At 49.2% G+C, this 20,409-nt stretch overlaps 1 protein-coding gene across 3 annotated transcripts in view; it reads right to left on the minus strand.

The window, feature by feature from the left end:
* LOC124043986 (voltage-dependent L-type calcium channel subunit beta-4-like) overlaps positions 1-20,409 on the minus strand; it is a 64,690-nt gene that overhangs the window by 7,266 nt on the left and 37,015 nt on the right. For 2 of the 3 annotated variants that reach the window (XM_046363218.1, XM_046363220.1), the window contains 5 exons: positions 4,708-4,827; positions 4,326-4,448; positions 4,016-4,146; positions 1,921-1,997; positions 915-934 (listed from right to left, as the gene is read on the minus strand). In XM_046363218.1, coding sequence (XP_046219174.1) covers positions 915-934; positions 1,921-1,997; positions 4,016-4,146; positions 4,326-4,448; positions 4,708-4,827 — 471 coding nt within the window. The remainder of the gene's footprint in view (positions 1-914; positions 935-1,920; positions 1,998-4,015; positions 4,147-4,325; positions 4,449-4,707; positions 4,828-20,409) is intronic. The other variant, XM_046363219.1, reaches the window with a different exon arrangement.

Raw genomic sequence — 20,409 nt, forward strand, 5'->3', positions numbered from 1 at the left:
GAAGCTGCCAGTTGAGGACTTGAGGCGTCGGTTTCTCAAACTAGACACTAATGTACTTGTCCTCCTGCTCAGTTGTGCACCGGGGCCTCCCAGCCAACAAGAATAGACTGATGAGTTTCAGAAGAAAGTTCTTTGTTTCTGGCCATTTTGAGCCTGTAATCAAACCCACAAATGCTGGTGCTCCGGATACTCAACTAGTCAAAGAAGGCCAGTTTTAATACTTCTTTAATCAGCACAACAGTTTTCAGCTGTGCTAACATAATTGCAAAAGGGTTTTCTAATGATCAATTAGCCTTTTAAAATGATTCACTTGGATTAGCTAACACAACGTGCCATTTGAACACAGGAGTGATGGTTGCTGATAATGGGCCTCTGTACACCTATGTAGATATTCCATTAAAAATCTGCCGTTTCCAGCTACAATAGTCATTTACAACATTAACAATGTCGACACTGTATTTCTGATCAATTTGATGTTATTTTAATGGACAATTTTTTAAATTTTCTTTCAAAAACAAGGACATTTCTAAGTGACCCCAAACTTTTCAACGGCAGTGTATATATTTACAAAGAATATATGGGGGATTGGAAATGATGCAGACAATTACATTAATGGAAGCCACAATCGATTTGCAATATTAAAGCTACCCCCTAAAAATTAAAAAAATTAAATAAAGATAGTATAGTATTTATAAGAGATTAATTGGGGTGAATAAAGAGCAAGTCAATTCAGTTAGTATTATTCTGTATGCCTGAAATAGAGATCGAAACTTGGATATGGAGGATGAAATGCCGACCGAACTTATGAATCTGGGTACAACCAGTTTCTTATTTGGTTACAGATCTTGGAGGTTACCTGTATGTGAATGAATGAATGAATGAATGAATGAATGAAAAGTGTGTATACTACTCACCACTTTCTGCTTCTGTTTTCCTGTAAAAATTAGAAAATAACTGATAAGTGCCTTTGAATGCAAAGCAGAGACCTAATACAATATACAGTACAAAACATTACAGTGATACCTTTTCAGTATCACAGTACTTTAATACCCAGTGGTTGGGTTGAAACATTTGATGGAAACATTTGAATTGTACAATGATGGATGGAAATAACTTATTATCACACAAATAAATGAAGTATTAAATATACAGTATGTATACAGTATATTAGTGGTCGAAACACTTTATTTATTTGTTGCTTCTATTCCAAACCTCCCTTTGCAGGTGGCAGCCATTGGTTGCACTTGACAACTAACTTTGAAGTTGCATTATCATATAAAAGTGTTTGGTGTCTTATAAAGAAATTGAAATAAAAATAGAGTATTATTTCAATGTATGCTTAGTAGCCCCTGCTATAAGTTGGAGAAGATCCTTTGATTTGGATAACCAGAGTTTGGGCTATATGGTTATGTTTCACTTAAAGCAAACTCATTGCATAGACATAATGCCTGTCCATAATCCTCTTGGAGGAAGAGGAGGAGGAGTGGACTGAGAGTGCATGGCCCACCTCATTCCAGTCCAAAACATGGCACATTCTGGAAGACACAAAGATCTCACAACTCTATATTCCATCCACCCAACCTCCAGCCACTGTTTCCCACTTGACATTTGCAGGTGCATCATTTTTAAGAAATTCTACGAAAATGTAACTACATTTTTTTTTCTGCTGGTGTAGAACAATAACATTGGGTATGTATACTCTGGTAACCATTCAGTTCATAGTGACGGGACCGACAGTTCTCACACTGGATTTGATATGTTAATAAACAACACACTGAGCAACAATGATATGTTATGTTAGAGACAGGGACAATTAGATCATAGCTCTGTTTGCTTAATGATTCCTTCTGACAAACAAATAATGAGACGTCGCACCTGGAGAGACGCCCTTCCCTAATAGGCTTCTGTCTGGAGGCTCACCTGCAGAGGGAGGGTTGGGTTTGAACCCGCCTGAAACCATGTCTCCTAGACTGGAGGAGGAATTCCCACTGGACTTACTGCAAGGCACAAAGGATAACAGACAGAGATAGAGAGAAGAATCATTAATGTGGAACACAGATAGTTTCATCACAGAGTCAAACAGAACTCCTATCCCCAGGAGAAACAGGGTCACGAACAATTCTCTGTCTGTAATCAGTCATTTTATTGTTACTTTAGACATCCTTGGTGTTTTACTGTTATTTTATTCTTCTCCGTTATTGCCGCTTGCTTGTTTTTATCTCTTGAATTGTATTATTTTACTGTAAACTGTGTTGTAGTGGTAAATGCACTTCTAAAATGCACTTCCATTTTGAATATTTAGCAGTAGAATATAATTATCCAACAGTAGAATGTAATTGGATGAATACTATAAGTACATGGTAGACTATATAACTATCGACTATACATTGTTCCAGAAATTATGATAACACATGGCTGGAATTGAATTGGCTAATATATAATTTATGAGCCGTGATCGCCTTGGAGATGATATCTATCACGGCACTATGTTTTACCACACTGTTTTACCACAACTGTTGCATAATGTAACCCTCTGCAACATGAGGCCAACGGGGAGTACAAAATGTCCTTTAAAATAGACAACAAATAGTTAAAGCATAGCTGAATGAGGAAAATGATATATGATGATGCATATAATCTCTTATCATATGAATGTCAACTAAGAAACACATCACCAATCTGTTATTATGAGTAACCTCTGACCTGTTATTATGAGTAATCTCTGACCTGTTTTTATGAGTAATCTCTGACCTGTTTTTATGAGTAACTTCTGATCTGTTATTATGAGTAATCTCTGACCTGTTTTTATGAGTAATCTCTTACCTGTTTTATGAGTAATCTCTGACCTGTTTTTATGAGTAATCTCTGATCTGTTATTATGAATAACCTCTGATCTGTTATTATGAGTAATCTCTGATCTGTTATTATGAGTAATCTCTGATCTGTTATTATGAGTAACCTCTGATCTGTTATTATGAGTAATCTCTGACCTGTTTTTATGAGTAATCTCTGACCTGTTTTATGAGTAATCTCTGACCTGTTTTTATGAGTAATCTCTGATCTGTTATTATGAGTAATCTCTGACCTGTTTTTATGAGTAATCTCTGACCTGTTATTATGAGTAACCTCTGATCTGTTATTATGAGTAACCTCTGATCTGTTATTATGAGTAACCTCTGATCTGTTATTATGAGTAACCTCTGATCTGTTATCATGAGTAATCTCTGACCTGTTATTATGAGTAACCTCTCTGATCTGGTATTATGAGTAACCTCTGATCTGTTATTATGAGTAACCTCTGATCTGTTATTATGAGTAACCTCTGATCTGTTATTATGAGTAACCTCTGATCTGTTATCATGAGTAATCTCTGACCTGTTATTATGAGTAACCTCTGATCTGTTATTATGAGTAACCTCTGATCTGTTATTATGAGTAACCTCTGATCTGTTATTATGAGTAACCTCTGATCTGTTATTATTAGTAACCTCTGATCTGTTATTATTAGTAACCTCTGATCTGTTATTATGAGTAATCTCTGACCTGTTATTATGAGTAACCTCTGAACCTCTGATCTGTTATTATGAGTAACCTCTGATCTGTTATCATGAGTAATCTCTGACCTCTGTTATTATGAGTAACCTCTGATCTGTTATCATGAGTAATCTCTGACCTGTTATTATGAGTAACCTCTGATCTGTTATTATGAGTAACCTCTGATCTGTTATTATGAGTAACCTCTCTGATTATGAGTAAAACACATAGTCACAGCAGAGTCAGATCTGGAATGGAGAGTAGGTGGCTTCTCATTGTACTTTAGTAACTTTTTATAATAACTTTTATAAAAGCTTAATAAAGTTGATAAATAGTTGATTAATGCTTATTCATGAAAGTTCTTATAGATTGTTAGCCCCTCTCCAATTCCCTACCCATCCTCTAACACAGCCCCTCCACCCAACCAAGCCCACCTCAGTCCCTCAATACACCACCCCCAGCCCCTCCACCCAGGCCTTACCCGTAAGAGCGTGTGCCCCTCTTCTGCTCCTGCTGTAGACGAATGTTATCCAGTTTCAGAGGACTGGGGATGAATCCGATCTCACAGCCCTCCTTCACCAGCCGGCCAATCCACCAGTCATTACTGTACTTCTATAATGGGCAAGACAACATGAAACAACTCAATGACTGAAGTGTGTGTGCATTGTGTTGGCCAGAGTTACTTTTGGCCTCATGGGCTCCGGACAAAAGTAGTGCACTACATAGAGAATGGGATGCCAATTCAAACGCAGCCATAGTTTTAGCAGTACAGTGTGTTATATATGCTGTACCTCTTTAATGTGCAGGAAGTCCTTGGCATCGAAGGAGATGGCGGTTCCTGCCACAGGGACATCCTCATCCAGGGCTCCACAGTAACTGACGTTAGTCTTCACAGCAAAGGCCACGGCTTTGGCCTGAGACGATACAGGAAACACCATGTATAAGAAGAGTGCCTAGCCTAGCTAGATAAGCTCAACCATAACCCACAGGGCTACTGGTTGCAAAGATGTCCGTTCTGGTTTTAATTTGGTTGTAATAATGTAATTCCAACCAGCTTTGCCTACTGGGGCCTTCCCAATGATAGGGGCCTTGTTCTTAAGGTATATGCCTGTGATAGTACAGTAGCATAGCATAAGGCTACACAGTGGGACACCTAGCAGAAATCTGTCTCACCTTGGCCTTCTCCAGCTGAACAGTGGCCTGCTGCTCCTTCTCCAGCTTGCCGCCTGTCGGTTCCTCCTCCAGGGAGACATCTGAGTCCGATGGTCGGCTAGTGTAGGAGTCAGCTGAACCCTGTAGTGGGACAAGATAACAGTTAGACAACAGCCAGACAACAGTCTGACAACAGTGAGATGGTCGGCTAGTGTAGAAGTCAGCTAACCCTGGACAGGAACAAGACATTATGACATTTGTCCCTGAAATATATTCAATATTGTAGCTGAACCACTCTGTAGTTCTCATTACTATTATGGCACATTTTTCCGCGCTTACACAGCTGCAATGCTGTGAACAGATATTAGGTAAGTCTAAATGGTTAGCCTACTGTACATGTCTTAAATATTACCAGCATGCAATGAATAAGCACAGAGTAGATGTGGCAGAGACAGGCCTTACAGCCAGGTGCTACAGAGGGGGGGTCCGTACGTCATGTGGCAGGGAATATGCCTTTCCAAGCGGGATCAAAGGGACCCTGATTAAAGCTGGTGAGCCGTGCGACACAGTTCACAAATATGTGAAGGAGAGAGAGAGAGCGAGAACAGAGAGACAAGGACGGCAGGCTGGCACACAAGTGGCAAGACAGCTCCCTTTCTACATCAATACCCCTCAGGCTGAATGGAGCAGAGTGGACTAGTGTTGGAACTGACAGTGATTGCCAGGGTAGATGACCAGTTTGACCACCAAGATGTGTAGTTGGTCATTGAAACTTCCACAAAAGCAGCAGTGAAATTATTTATCTAAAAGGTTCAAATAAATCTTGGTCAAGATCTGCTGTCCTTTCTTGCTCGGTGCAACAAGGTTAATCAATCTTCAAGGCCCTTGTTCCTTTGTGTGGGATCTTTTGATTCCTGGATCAAAGTAGTCTATTTCTAATGCTTTCAATAGTCTCTTCACAGGAAGCTGATTAGAATGAGAGAGAGAGAGAGAGAGAGAGAGAGAGTGTGTCCCTGTCTCTGTCCCTGTGTGTTGCTTCCCTGGGTGGACGTGGGTACTGTGGCTCGGCCCACCACCCAACCTCAGGCAGTCTCATGTCATTACGATCAGAAGAGCTGCCCCCGATACCACACGCACGCACGTACACACACACGTACACACACACACGTACACACGTACACACACACACACGTACACACACACACACACACACACACACACACACACACACACACACACACACACACACACACACACACACACACACACACACACACACACACACACACACACACACACACACACACACACACACACACACACACACACACACACACACACACACACACACACACACACACACACACACACACACACATACCACTCTATTAGCAACGAGTCAGTAGTTGCTGGGAGAGAGCCCGGTACAACACCCCCTCACTCAGTCAGAGCGGGAAAGACGAGAGTGTGAAGAGGAGATAGAGGAAGATAGAGGGACAGACCGTGAAAAAATAGTGAGTAGGGAATGAGAAGAAAGTGTGAGAAGGACATCAAAAGGAGGGGCAGCGGGGGAGGGAGAAAAGTAGAGAGAGGGGGAGATTGAAAGAGGAAGAAGAGGGATAGATAAAGAGAGACAGACAGGGACAGAGAGAGAGAGAGAGAGAGAGAGAGAGAGAGAGAGAGAGAGAGAGAGAGAGAGAGAGAGAGAGAGAAATAGATAGACAGGGAGAGGGTGGCAGAGACACAGACAGAGAGACAGAGATATTTCCCATCAGCCTTGTGAGCGACTCAGAACACACTGTCAGCACAGCAGCACAGCAGAGCCCCAAATGCCAGCACGCAGCGCCTGCCTGCTGCAAGGGGGTGGATGATTCTGAGGGGGGGCAAGGGGACTCTATTTCAGGCTCCCTGACGAAGGCAATGCTAGACATGATGACGATGATCACATCTACAAGCGCAGTGTGCAGTCACAATGGTTATAACATTCACTCAGAGTGTTACAAAGACAACTGATATCTCAGTTCTGGGTCTCGATGTGTCTACTGTGACATGTGATGTTGCTAAAGAGTTGATGACAAGGCAGACATATACACTTCTACCTCTAGACCTGCCCCCATTCCTGTCTAATAAGTAATACAATAATGACATGTAATATGTTACTTTCAAGTCCTAGGGTTAAATCTGTGGCTGTTTTGAATTGGCTGGGCACATACTCTTTGTGACATCTACTGATGTAACATTTGCTGTCTATCTGTTTGGTCTATAGGATACTGAACTGTCCTGCGACTCACAGGCCCCGCTGCATCATAGCCATCAGCCACTCGTCACCCCCTGCCCCTTGACCAGGCCCCCCAGTCAGTCACGTGACCACATGTTACATAACTGCAGCAGGCTGAGTGACGAGAGAGGAGAGCCACCATCATCATCATCACCACCACTGCTGCTGCTGCTACTACTGTTGAAATCAATGTCCAGTCTGATTAATCGCCCTGTACCCTTTATCTCTCTCTCGCCTTCCCTCTCCCTCCTTCTTTCTCTCTCTCATTTCCAAAACAAAAAGTAATACTTTTCTTTAAACCTTCATTTAACTAGGCAAGTCAGTTAAGAACAAATTCTTATTTACTATGACGGCCTAGGAACAGTGGGTTAACTGCATTGTTCAGAGGTAGAACGACAGATTTTTACCTTGTCAGCTCGGAGATTCAATCTTGCAACCTTCCAGTTACAAGTCCAACGCTCTAACCACTAGGCTACCTGCCACCCCTCATACCGCACCTGTCACGTTCACTCCTGCTCCCCCGTTCCGGCACTGGACGTCACCGCACACCTCCATCTCATCATCAGTCACACCTGCACTTCATTACTCCCTTGATTACTTAATCTTTATATAGCACTCTTTTGTTATCAGTCATCAGGTGGTATTGCTTATGTTTCTATGTCAGACATTTCTCTTGTTTTGTATCGCTCCATGTTATTAGTAAACTCACTAACCGCACCTGCTTCCTGACTCCCTACATCTATGTTATAGAATACTACCTCAACAAATGGAAGTAGCAAGTCGCTCTGGATAAGAGCGTCTGCTAAATTACTTAAATGTAAATGTAATCTCCCAGATGGTCGGCGAACAGAGACACCTACTTCGTCAACACAATGACCAGCTGGCTCATTTGGGGACGGCTATGGATGAGGTCCTCCGCGTTCTTCAATGAGTCAACATTACTCAAGGGGCCTCATCTCCAAACAGAGGAGGATTTTCTACCACAAGTCGACCCAGCGAGCCAGTACCGCAGCCCATCCAGCAGTCCGTTCTGGTCAGCGATGCCTGATTGTCTCTCCTGGACAAATATGACGGGACTCCATTGAAATTCCTTGGCTTCCTACTCCAGTGCTCCCTCTATTCCGCTCATCAGATGGGATCCTCCACCACCGAGAGGTCCAAGGTTGCCACGGTTATTTCTCTGCTGACTTGACCAGCGTTGGAGTGGGCCATGGCCATCTAGGAGAGGAAGAGATGGGTTCCTATGAGGGGTTCATGGCTCTCTTCAGGGGGGGATCGTCGACCATCCACCAGAGGGCAGAGACTGGGGTGAGCTCTTATTCCAACTAGGGCAGGATGGCCAGACTATGGTGGAGTATGCACTAGGCTATGGCAACCTATCCTTGGACCCACTCAACGCGATGGCCATCCATCCATCGCCTCTCTCCCTCCTCCATTGATCATTCTGAGTCAAAGCCTGAACCCATAGAGGTGGGGGCCACATGTCTCTCCGTGGCTGAGCGACACCGTCATAGACAGCTGGGGCTCTGTCCTTATTGCGGACAGGAAGGACACCAGCTTCTAGGGTGTCCAGTATGTTCTAACAGGGGGTCCACAGGTTAGGTGTGAGTATTCCATCATCATCACTTTCCGCTAAACATTTCCTTGTAACGATTTCACTGGCTGGCTGTCCTTCATATTTTGTTTCTCTAGGTCTAGTGGACTCCGGTGCCGCGGGTGAATCTTATTGACCAGGCTCTCGCCTCCTCCCTTAACATCACCTCATACTCGCTCTCCTCTCCTTGCCTGGTTCAAGCACTAGAGAGTCTTCCACTGGAATCCGGGATAATCACACACATCACAGCACTACTCACCCTCACCTTGGAATCCATACATCAAGTAAGCCTTCCCTTCCTCATCATCAGTGCACCCGTACACAAGATCACCCACCTGCTTACCCTTTCCCTGTAGTTCCACATCGGTTGAGAGTCCTGTGGTTACCCTTCAGCCCAACATCCCGGAGGTATACCAAGATCTTTGGGAGGTTTTTCCAAGACCCACGCTACCTGTCTCCCTCCTCATCGGTCCTGGGACTGTGCCATCGACCTGATTGTAGGCTCTGAGCCTCCGTGTGGCTGCATCTACCCTTTGTTGGTGGCCTTCTTCATCTTTGCCAAGAAGGGGGTAGGATTGTGCTCATGCATCGATTACAGAAATCTGAATTCCATCACCAAGAAGTACCTCTACACTCTCTTGTTGGGGCGGGCCGCAATTGAACAACTCTCGGGGCCTAGTTTTTCACCATGATGAACCTGTGGAAGTGCCTACAATTTGATCCAGATCCGGGAGGGGATGAATGTAAGACTGCCTTCAGCATGATGTCTGGTCACTACGAGTACTTGGTGATGCCTTTTGGATTAGCCAATGCTCTGTTAGTGTTCCAGGCATTCGTCAACGAGGTGTTCCAGGACATGCTTGGACACCAGAGAGTCGTGTATATTGACGACATTCTGGTCTATTCAGCTAACTTGGAGGAGCACAAGTATTGTTTATGTTTCTATGCCAGACGCTTCTCTTGTATTGCTCCATGTTTGTTATTATTAACGCACTAACTGCACCTGCGTCCTGACTCCCTGCGTCTATGTTACATCATCCTCTGCTTACAGACCAACGATTGTAGGCGCAACGTATATCAATCACGACCACCTCTTCTTCCATATGCTCACAAAATTATTCAGTCTTTATCATTTTCTCATGCTACAACCTGTCAAGAACAGTAACATATGCTGGCTCCTGTATGCACGGTGTGGACTATGCAGTTCCATTGGCTGTAATAGAAACCTAGAAGTAAATACAACAAAGGACATGTGGAGACATGAAAACATGACTTATCATACTGTGAAATGATGTAATACACATGATGTAATGACCATGTGAGTCATAACTTTCCTTTGGCCTATACAGTGCATTCGGAATGTATTCAGACCCCTTGTCCTTTTCCACATTTTGTTACGTTACAGCCTTATTTTCAACTGGGGAAATCTTATTTTTTCTCATCAATCAACACCCAATTCCCCATAATGACAAAGAGAAAATACCTTAATTACATAAGTATTCAGACCCTTTGCTATGAGACTCGGAATTGAGCTCAAGTGCATCCTGTTTCAATTGATCATCCTTGAGATGTTTCTACAACTTGATTGGAGTCCACTTGTGGTAAATTCAATTGATTGGACATGATTTGGAAAAGCACACACCTGTCTATATAAGGTCCCATAGTTGACAGTGTATGTCAGAGAAAAAAACAGGCCATGAGGTGGAAGGAATTTTCCGTAGAGCTTCGAGACAGGATTGCGCCTAGGCACAGATCTAGGGAAGGGTACCAAAATATTTCTGCAGTGTTGAAGGTCCCCAAGAACACAGTGGCCTCCCTCATTCTTAAATGGAAGAACTTTAGAACCACCAAGACTCTTCCTAGAGCTGACCGCCCGGCCAAACTGAGCAGTTGGGGGAGAAGGGCCTTGGTCAGGGAGGTGACCAAGAACCCGATGGTCACTCTGGCAGAGCTCCAGAGTCCTTCTGTGGAGATGGGAGAACCTTTCAGAAGGACAACCATCTCTGCAGCACTCCACTAATCAGGCCTTTACGTTAGGGTGGCCAGACGGAATCCACTCCTCAGTAAAAGGCACATGATAGCCGGCTTGGAGTTTGCCAAAAGGTACCTAAAGGACTCTCGGACCATGAGAAACAAGATTGAACTCTTTGGCCTGAATTCCAAGCGTCACGTCTGGAGGAAACCTGGCACCATCCCTGCGGTGAAGTATAGTGGGGGCAGCATCATGCTGTGGGGAGGTTTTTCAGCGACAGACCCTGGGAGACTAGTCAGGATCTAGGGAAAGATGAACGGAGCAAAGTACAGAGAGATCCTTGATGAAAACCTGCTCCAGAGCGCTCAGGGCCTCAGACTGGGGCGAAGGTTCACCTTTCTACAAGACAACGCAGGAGTGGCTTCGGGACAAGTCTCTGAATGTCCTTGAATGGCCCAGCTAGAGCCCAGACTTAAACCCCATCAAATATCTCTGGAAAGACCTGAAAATAGCTGTGCAGCGACAAACCTCATCCAACCTTACAGAGCTTGAGAGGATCTGCAGAGAAGAATGGGGGAAACTCCCCAAATACAGGTGTGCCAAGCTTGGAGCGTCAACCTTACCTCCCCATCATCTGGTACAAGCCATGTGTGCCGCACGGGAACCTACATGCCTCTCCTCAACTGCCATCCAACTGATGATAGTATCAGAATTTGAAAAAAGATGTGATTCATTTGGATGACAAAATGTATATAATGTACAGTATATTTGATAACTTGGTCAACCCCATCTGAAATATAATAAATAATTCACAACGGACTTCCTCCTGCTCTACCATCTAAGATCATCTTCCTCAGACATACATTTAGGTTTTAATATGTTTACTATCCTGGCAGAAAAGAAGCTCTGGGGGAAAGGTTTTCTACACCAAAGCATTCACGGAATTCAGTCAGCTGATCACTCCAGTTTGGAACACATTATACCAGGCAGCCAGCTGGTCTGTCTTCCCATTACTGCAACTCAGCAATACTGGAGAGGATGGGGAGACTAAGCAATACTGATCAAATCAAATCTAACTTTATTTGTCACATGCGCCGAATAAAAAGTGTAGACCTTACCGTGAAATGCTTACTTACAATCCCTTAAACCTACAGTGCAGTTCAAGAAGAGTTAGGAAAATATTGACCAAATAAACTAAAGTAAAACATGTAAAATAATTCAAGTAACAATAACGAGGATATATACAAGGGTTACCGGTACCGAGTCAATGTGCAGGGGTACAGGTTAGTTGAGGTCATTTGTTCATTTAGGTAGGGGTGAAGTGACTATGCATAGATAATAAACAGCGAGTAGCAGCAGTGTACAAAACAAACAAATTGAAGAGGGGGGGGGGTCAATGTAAATAGCCCGGTGGCCATTTGAATTTATTAATTGTTCAGCAGTCTTATGGCTTGGGGGTAGAAGCTGTTAAGGAGCCTTTTGGTACTAGACTTGGCGCTCCGGTACCGCTTGCCGTGTGGCAGCAGAGAAAACAGTCTATGACTTGGGTGACTGGAGTCTCTAACAATTTTATGGGCTTTCCTCTGACACCGCCTATTATATAGGTCATGGATAGCAGGAAGCTTGGCCACAGTGATGTAATGGGTCGTACGCACTACCCTCTGTAGAACCTTTTGAGAATCTGGTGACCCATGCCAAATCTTTTCAGTCTCCTGAGAGGGAAAATAGTTTTGTCGTGCCCTCTTCACGACTGTCTTGGTGTATTTGGAAAGATGGAGGATGGTGAGAGACTGGAGGATACTAGGGGATGATGGGGAGAAACTGGAAGATACTAGGGGAGGATGGGGAGAGACTGGAGGATACTAGGGGAGGATGGGGAGAGACTGGGGGATACTAGGAGAGGATGGGAAGAGACTGGGGGATACTAGGGGAGGATGGGGAGAGACTGGGTGATACTAGGGGAGGATGGGGAGAGACTGGGGTATAGTAGGAGAGGATGGGGAGAGACTGGGGGATACTAGGAGAGGATGGGGAGAGACTGGGGGATACTAGGAGAGGATGGGGGAGACTGGAGGATACTAGGGGAGGATGGGGAGAGACTGGGGGATAATAGGGGAGGATGGGAGAGACTGGGGGATACTAGGGGAGGATGGGAGAGACTGGGGGATACTAGGGGAGGATGGGAGAGACTGGAGGATACTAGGGGAGGATGGGAGAGACTGGGGGATATTAGGGGAGGATGGGGGATACTAGGGGAGAATGGGAGAGACTGGGGGATACTAGGGGAGGATGGGAGAGACTGGAGGATACTAGGGGAGGATGGGAGAGACTGGGGGATATTGGGGGAGGATGGGGGATACTAGGGGAGGATGGGGAGAGACTGGGGGATACTAGGGGAGGATGGGAGAGACTGGGGGATACTAGGGGAGGATGGGAGAGACTGGAGGATACTAGGGGAGGATGGGGGATACTAGGGGAAGATGGGAGAGAATGGGGGATACTATGGGATGATGGGAGAGGATGGGGGATACTAGGGGAGGATGGGAGAGACTGGGGGATACTAGGGAGGATGGGAGAAACTGGAGGATACTAGGGAGGATGGGAGAGACTGGGGGATACTAGGGGAGGATGGGGAGAGACTGGGGGATAATAGGGGAGGATGGGGAGAGACTGGGGGATACTAGGAGAGGATGGGAGAGACTGGGGGATACTAGGGGAGGATGGGAGAGACTGGGGGATACTAGGGGAGGATGGGAGAGACTGGAGGATACTAGGGGAGGATGGGAGAGACTGGGGGATACTAGGGGAGGATGGGGGATACTAGGGGAGGATGGGAGAGACTGGGGGATACTAGGGAGGATGGGAGAGACTGGGGGATACTAGGGGAGGATGGGGAGAGACTGGGGGATACTAGGAGAGGATGGGGAGAGACTGGGGGATACTAGGAGAGGATGGGGAGAGACTGGAGGATACTAGGGGAGGATGGGGAGAGACTGGGGGATACTAGGAGAGGATGGGGAGAGACTGGGGGATACTAGGAGAGGATGGGGAGAGACTGGGGGATACTAGGAGAGGATGGGAGAGACTGGGGGATACTAGGGGAGGATGGGAGAGACTGGGGGATACTAGGGGAGGATGGGAGAGACTGGAGGATACTAGGGGAGGATGGGAGAGACTGGAGGATACTAGGGGAGGATGGGGGATACTAGGGGAGGATGGGAGAGACTGGGGGATACTAGGGGAGGATGGGAGAGACTGGGGGATACTAGGGGAGGATGGGGAGAGACTGGGGGATACTAGGAGAGGATGGGGAGAGACTGGGGGATACTAGGAGAGGATGGGGAGAGACTGGAGGATACTAGGGGAGGATGGGGAGAGACTGGGGGATACTAGGAGAGGATGGGGAGAGACTGGGGGATACTAGGAGAGGATGGGGAGAGACTGGGGATACTAGGAGAGGATGGGGGAGACTGGAGGATACTAGGGGAGGATGGGGAGAGACTGGGGGATAATAGGGGAGGATGGGAAGAGACTGGGGGATACTAGGAGAGGATGGGAGAGACTGGGGGATACTAGGGGAGGATGGGAGAGACTGGGGGATACTAGGGGAGGATGGGAGAGACTGGAGGATACTAGGGGAGGATGGGAGAGACTGGGGGATATTAGGGGAGGATGGGGGATACTAGGGGAGAATGGGAGAGACTGGGGGATACTAGGGGAGGATGGGAGAGACTGGAGGATACTAGGGGAGGATGGGAGAGACTGGGGGATGTTAGGGGAGGATGGGGGATACTAGGGGAGGATGGGGAGAGACTGGGGATACTAGGGGAGGATGGGAGAGACTGGAGGATACTAGGGGAGGATGGGGGATACTAGGGGAAGATGGGAGAGAATGGGGGATACTAGGGGAGGATGGGAGAGGATGGGGGATACTAGGGGAGGATGGGAGAGACTGGGGGATACTAGGGGAGGATGGGAGAGACTGGAGGATACTAGGGGAGGATGGGAGAGACTGGCGGATACTAGGGAGGATGGGGAGAGACTGGGGGATAATAGGGGAGGATGGGGAGAGACTGGGGATACTAGGAGAGGATGGGGAGAGACTGGGGGATACTAGGGGAGGATGGGAGAGACTGGGGGATACTAGGGGAGGATGGGAGAGACTGGAGGATACTAGGGGAGGATGGGAGAGACTGGGGGATACTAGGGGAGGATGGGGGATACTAGGGGAGGATGGGAGAGACTGGGGGATACTAGGGGAGGATGGGAGAGACTAGAGGATACTAGGGGAGGATGGGAGAAACTGGGGGACACTAGGGGAGGATGGGAGAGACTGGGGGATACTAGGGGAGGATGGGAGAGACTGGAGGATACTAGGGGAGGATGGGAGAGACTGGGGGATACTAGGGGAGGATGGGAGAGACTGGAGGATACTAGGGGAGGATGGGGAGAGACTGGGGGATACTAGGAGAGGATGGGGGATACTAGGGGAGGATGGGGGAAACTGGGGGATACTAGGGGAGGATGGGGAGAGACTGGGGGATACTAGGGTAGGATGGGAGAGACTGGGGGATACTAGGGGAGGATGGGAGAGACTGGGGGATACTAGGGGAGGATGGGGAGAGACTGGGGGATACTAGGAGAGGATGGGGGATACTAGGGGAGGATGGGGGAGACTGGGGGATACTAGGGGAGGATGGTGAGAGACTGGGGGATACTAGGGGAGGATGGGAGAGACTGGGGATACTAGGGGAGGATGGGAGAGATTGGGGGATACTAGGGGAGGATGGGGAGAGACTGGGGGATACTAGGGGAGGATGGGAGAGACTGGGGATACTAGGGGAGGATGGGAGAGATTGGGGGATACTAGGGGAGGATGGGAGAGACTGGAGGATACTAGGGGAGGATGGGGAGAGACTGGAGGATACTAGGAGAGAATGGGAGAGACTGGGGGATACTAGGGGAGGATGGGAGAGACTGGGGGATTCTAGGGTAGGATGGGAGAGACTGGGGAATACTAGGGGAGGATGGGAGAGACTGGGGGATACTAGAGGAGGATAGGAGAGACTGGGGGATACTAGGGTAGGATGGGAGAGACTGGGGGATACTAGGCTAGGATGGGAGAGACTGGGGGATACTAGGGAATATGGGGAGAGACTGGAGGATGCTAGGGGAGGATGGGGGACACTAGGGAAGATGGGAGAGACTGGGGGATACTAGGTGAGGATGGGAGAGGATGGGGGATACTAGGGGAGAATGGGAGAGACTGGGGGATACTAGGGGAGGATGGGAGAGACTGGAGGATACCAGGGGAGGATGGGAGAGACTGGAGGATACTAGGGGAGGATGGGGGATACTAGGGAAGATGGGAGAGACTGGGGGATACTAGGGGAGGATGGGGGAGACTGGAGGATACTAGGGGAGGATGGGGAGAGACTTGGGGATACTAGGAGAGGATGGGGATACTAGGAGAGGATGGGGGATACTAGGGAGGATGGGAGAAACTGGGGGATACTAAGGGAGGATGGGGAGAGACTGGGGGATACTAGGGGAGGATGGGAGAGACTGGGGGATACTAGGGGAGGATGGGAGAGACTGGGGAATACTAAGGGAGGATGGGAGAGACTGGGGGATACTAGGGGAGGATGGGGAGAGACTGGGGGATATTAGGAGAGGATGGGGGATACTAGGGGAGGATGGGGAGACTGGGGGATACTAGGGGAGGATGGGGAGAGACTGGGGGATACTAGGGGAGGATGGGGAGAGACTGGGGATACTAGGGTAGGATGGGAGAGACTGGGGGATACTAGGGGAGGATGGAAGAGATTGGGGGATACTAGGGGAGGATGGGAGAGACTGGAGGATACTAGGGAGGATGGGGAGAGACTGGGGGATGTTAGGAGAGGATTGGAGAGACTGGGGGATACTAGGGGAGGATGGGAGAGACTGGAGGATACTAGGGTAGGATGGGGAGAGACTGGGGGATGTTAGGAGAGGATTGGAGAGACTGGGGGATACTAGGGGAGGATGGGAGAGACTGGGGGATTCTAGGGTAGGATGGGAGAGACTGGGGGATTCTAGGGTAGGATGGGAGAGACTGGGGAATACTAGGGAGGATGGGAGAGACTGGGGGATACTAGAGGAGGATAGGAGAGACTGGGGATACTAGGGAAGGATGGGGAGAGACTGGGGGATACTAGGGGAGGATGGGGAGAGACTTGGGGATACTAGGAGAGGATGGGGGATACTGGGAGAGGATGGGGGATACTAGGGGAGGATGGGAGAAACTGGGGGATACTAAGGGAGGATGGGGAGAGACTGGGGATACTAGGGGAGGATGGGAGAGACTGGGGGATACTAGGGAGGATGGGAGAGACTGGGGAATACTAGGGGAGGATGGGAGAGACTGGGGGATACTAGGGGAGGATGGGGAGAGACTGGGGGATATTAGGAGAGGATGGGGGATACTAGGGGAGGATGGGGAGACTGGGGGATACTAGGGGAGGATGGGGAGAGACTGGGGGATACTAGGGGAGGATGGGGAGAGACTGGGGATACTAGGGTAGGATGGGAGAGACTGGGGGATACTAGTGGAGGATGGAAGAGATTGGGGGATACTAGGGGAGGATGGGAGAGACTGGAGGATACTAGGGGAGGATGGGGAGAGACTGGGGGATGTTAGGAGAGGATTGGAGAGACTGGGGGATACTAGGGGAGGATGGGAGAGACTGGGGGATTCTAGGGTAGGATGGGAGAGACTGGGGAATACTAGGGGAGGATGGGAGAGACTGGGGGATACTAGAGGAGGATAGGAGAGACTGGGGATACTAGGGAAGGATGGGGAGAGACTGGGGGATACTATGGGAGGATGGGGAAAGACTGGGGGATACTAGGGGAGGATGGGAGAGACTGGGGGATACTAGGGTAGGATGGGAGAGACTGGGGATACTAGGGGAATATGGGGAGAGACTGGGGGATACTAGGAGAGGATGGGGGAGACTGGGGGATACTAGGGGAGGATGGGAGAGACTGGGGGATACTAGGGTAGGATGGGAGAGACTGGGGGATACTAGGGGAGGATGGGAGAGACTGGGGGATACTAGGGTAGGATGGGAGAGACTGGGGGATACTGGGGGAGGATGGGAGAGACTGGGAGATACTAGGAGAGGATGGGGGATACTAGGGGAGGATAGGGGAAACTGGGGGATACTAGGGGAGGATGGGGAGAGACTGGAGGATACTAGGTGAGGATGGGGAGAGACTGGGGATACTAAGGGAGGATGGGGAGAGACTGGGGATTCTAGGGTAGGATGGGAGAGATTGGGGGATACTAGGGGAGGATGGAAGAGATTGGGGGATACTAGGGGAGGGTGGGAGAGACTGGAGGATACTAGGGGAGGATGGGGAGAGACTGGATGATAATAGGACAGGATGGGAGAGACTGGGGATACTAGGGGAGGATGGGAGAGACTGGGGGATAATAGGGTAGGATGGGAGAGACTGGGGAATACTAGGGGAGGATGGGAGAGACTGGGGGATACGAGGGAAGGATGGGAGAGACTGGGGATACTAGGGAAGGATGGGGAGAGACTGGGGGATACTAGGAGAGGATGGGGGATACTAGGGGAGGATGGGAGAGACTGGGTGATACTAGGGTGGGATGGGAGAGACTGGGGGATACTAGGGAGGATGGGAGAGACTGGGGGATATTAGGGAGGATGGGGATAGACTGGGGCATACTAGGGAGGATGGGGAGAGACTGGGGGATACTAGGAGAGGATTGGGGATACTAGGGAGGATGGGGAGACTGGGGGATACTATGGGAGGATGGGGAGAGACTGGGGGATACTAGGGGAGGATGGGAGAGACTGGGGGATACTAGGGGAGGATGGGGAGAGACTGGGTGATACTAGGAGAGGATGGGGGATACTAGGGGAGGATGGGGGAGACTGGGGGATACTAGGGGAGGATGGGGGATACTAGGGAGGAGAGGATGCGAGAGACTGGGGGATACTAGGGAGGATGGGGATACTAGGGGAGGATGGTAGAGACTGGGGGATACTAGGGGAGGATGGGAGAGGATGGGGGATACTAGGGGAGGATGGGAGAGACTGGGGGATACTAGGGAGGATGGGAGAGACTGGAGGATACTAGGGGAGGACAGGAGAGACTGGGGGATACTAGGGGAGGATGGGAGAGACTGGAGGATACTAGGAGAGGATGGGGTATACTAGGGGAGGATGGGGGAAACTGGGGGATACTAGGGGAGGATGGGGAGAGACTGGGGTATACTAGGGAGGATGGAAGAGATTGGGGGATACTAGGAGAGGATGGGAGAGACTGGGAGATACTAGGGAGGATGGGAGAGACTGGGGGATACTAGGGTAGGATGGGGAGAGACTGGGGATGTTAGGAGAGGATTGGAGAGACTGGGGGATACTAGGGGAGGATGGGAGAGACTGGGGGATTCTAGGGTAGGATGGGAGAGACTGGGGGATTCTAGGGTAGGATGGGAGAGACTGGGGAATACTAGGGGAGGATGGGAGAGACTGGGGGATACTAGAGGAGGATAGGAGAGACTGGGGATACTAGGGAAGGATGGGGAGAGACTGGGGGATACTATGGGAGGATGGGGAAAGACTGGGGGATACTAGGGGAGGATGGGAGAGACTGGGGATACTAGGGTAGGATGGGAGAGACTGGGGGATACTAGGGAATATGGGGAGAGACTGGGGGATACTAGGAGAGGATGGGGAGACTGGGGATACTAGGGGAGGATGGGAGAGACTGGGGGATACTAGGGTAGGATGGGAGAGACTGGGGGATACTAGGGAGTATGGGAGAGACTGGGGGATACTAGGGGAGGATGGGAGAGACTGGGGGATACTAGGGTAGGATGGGAGAGACTGGGGGATACTGGGGAGGATGGGAGAGACTGGGAGATACTAGGAGAGGATGGGGGATACTAGGGAGGATAGGGGAAACTGGGGGATACTAGGGGAGGATGGGCAGAGACTGGAGGATACTAGGTGAGGATGGGGAGAGACTGGGGGATACTAAGGGAGGATGGGGAGAGACTGGGGATTCTAGGGGAGGATGGGAGAGATTGGGGGATACTAGGGGAGGATGGAAGAGATTGGGGGATACTAGGGGAGGGTGGGAGAGACTGGAGGATACTAGGGGAGGATGGGGAGAGACTGGATGATAATAGGAGAGGATGGGAGAGACTGGGGGATACTAGGGAGGATGGGAGAGACTGGGGGATAATAGGGTAGGATGGGAGAGACTGGGGAATACTAGGGGAGGATGGGAGAGACTGGGGGATATGAGGGGAGGATGGGAGAGACTGGGGATACTAGGGAAGGATGGGGAGAGACTGGGGGATACTAGGAGAGGATGGGGGATACTAGGGGAGGATGGGAGAGACTGGGTGACACTAGGGTGGGATGGGAGAGACTGGGGGATACTAGGGAGGATGGGAGAGACTGGGGGATATTAGGGAGGATGGGGATAGACTGGGGCATACTAGGGAGGATGGGGAGAGACTGGGGGATACTAGGAGAGGATTGGGGATACTATGGGAGGATGGGGAGAGACTGGGGGATACTAGGGAGGATGGGAGAGCCTGGGGGATACTAGGGGAGGATGGGGAGAGACTGGGTGATACTAGAAGAGGATGGGGGATACTAGGGGAGGATGGTGGAGACTGGGGGATACTAGGGGAGGATGGGGGATACTAGGAGAGGATGCGAGAGACTGGGGGATACTAGGGGAGGATGGGGATACTAGGGGAGGATGGTAGAGACTGGGGGATACTAGGGGAGGATGGGAGAGGATGGGGGATACTAGGGAGGATGGGAGAGACTGGGGGATACTAGG

This window comes from Oncorhynchus gorbuscha, linkage group LG09 (assembly GCF_021184085.1).
Source record: "Oncorhynchus gorbuscha isolate QuinsamMale2020 ecotype Even-year linkage group LG09, OgorEven_v1.0, whole genome shotgun sequence".
Lineage (NCBI taxonomy): Eukaryota > Metazoa > Chordata > Actinopteri > Salmoniformes > Salmonidae > Oncorhynchus > Oncorhynchus gorbuscha.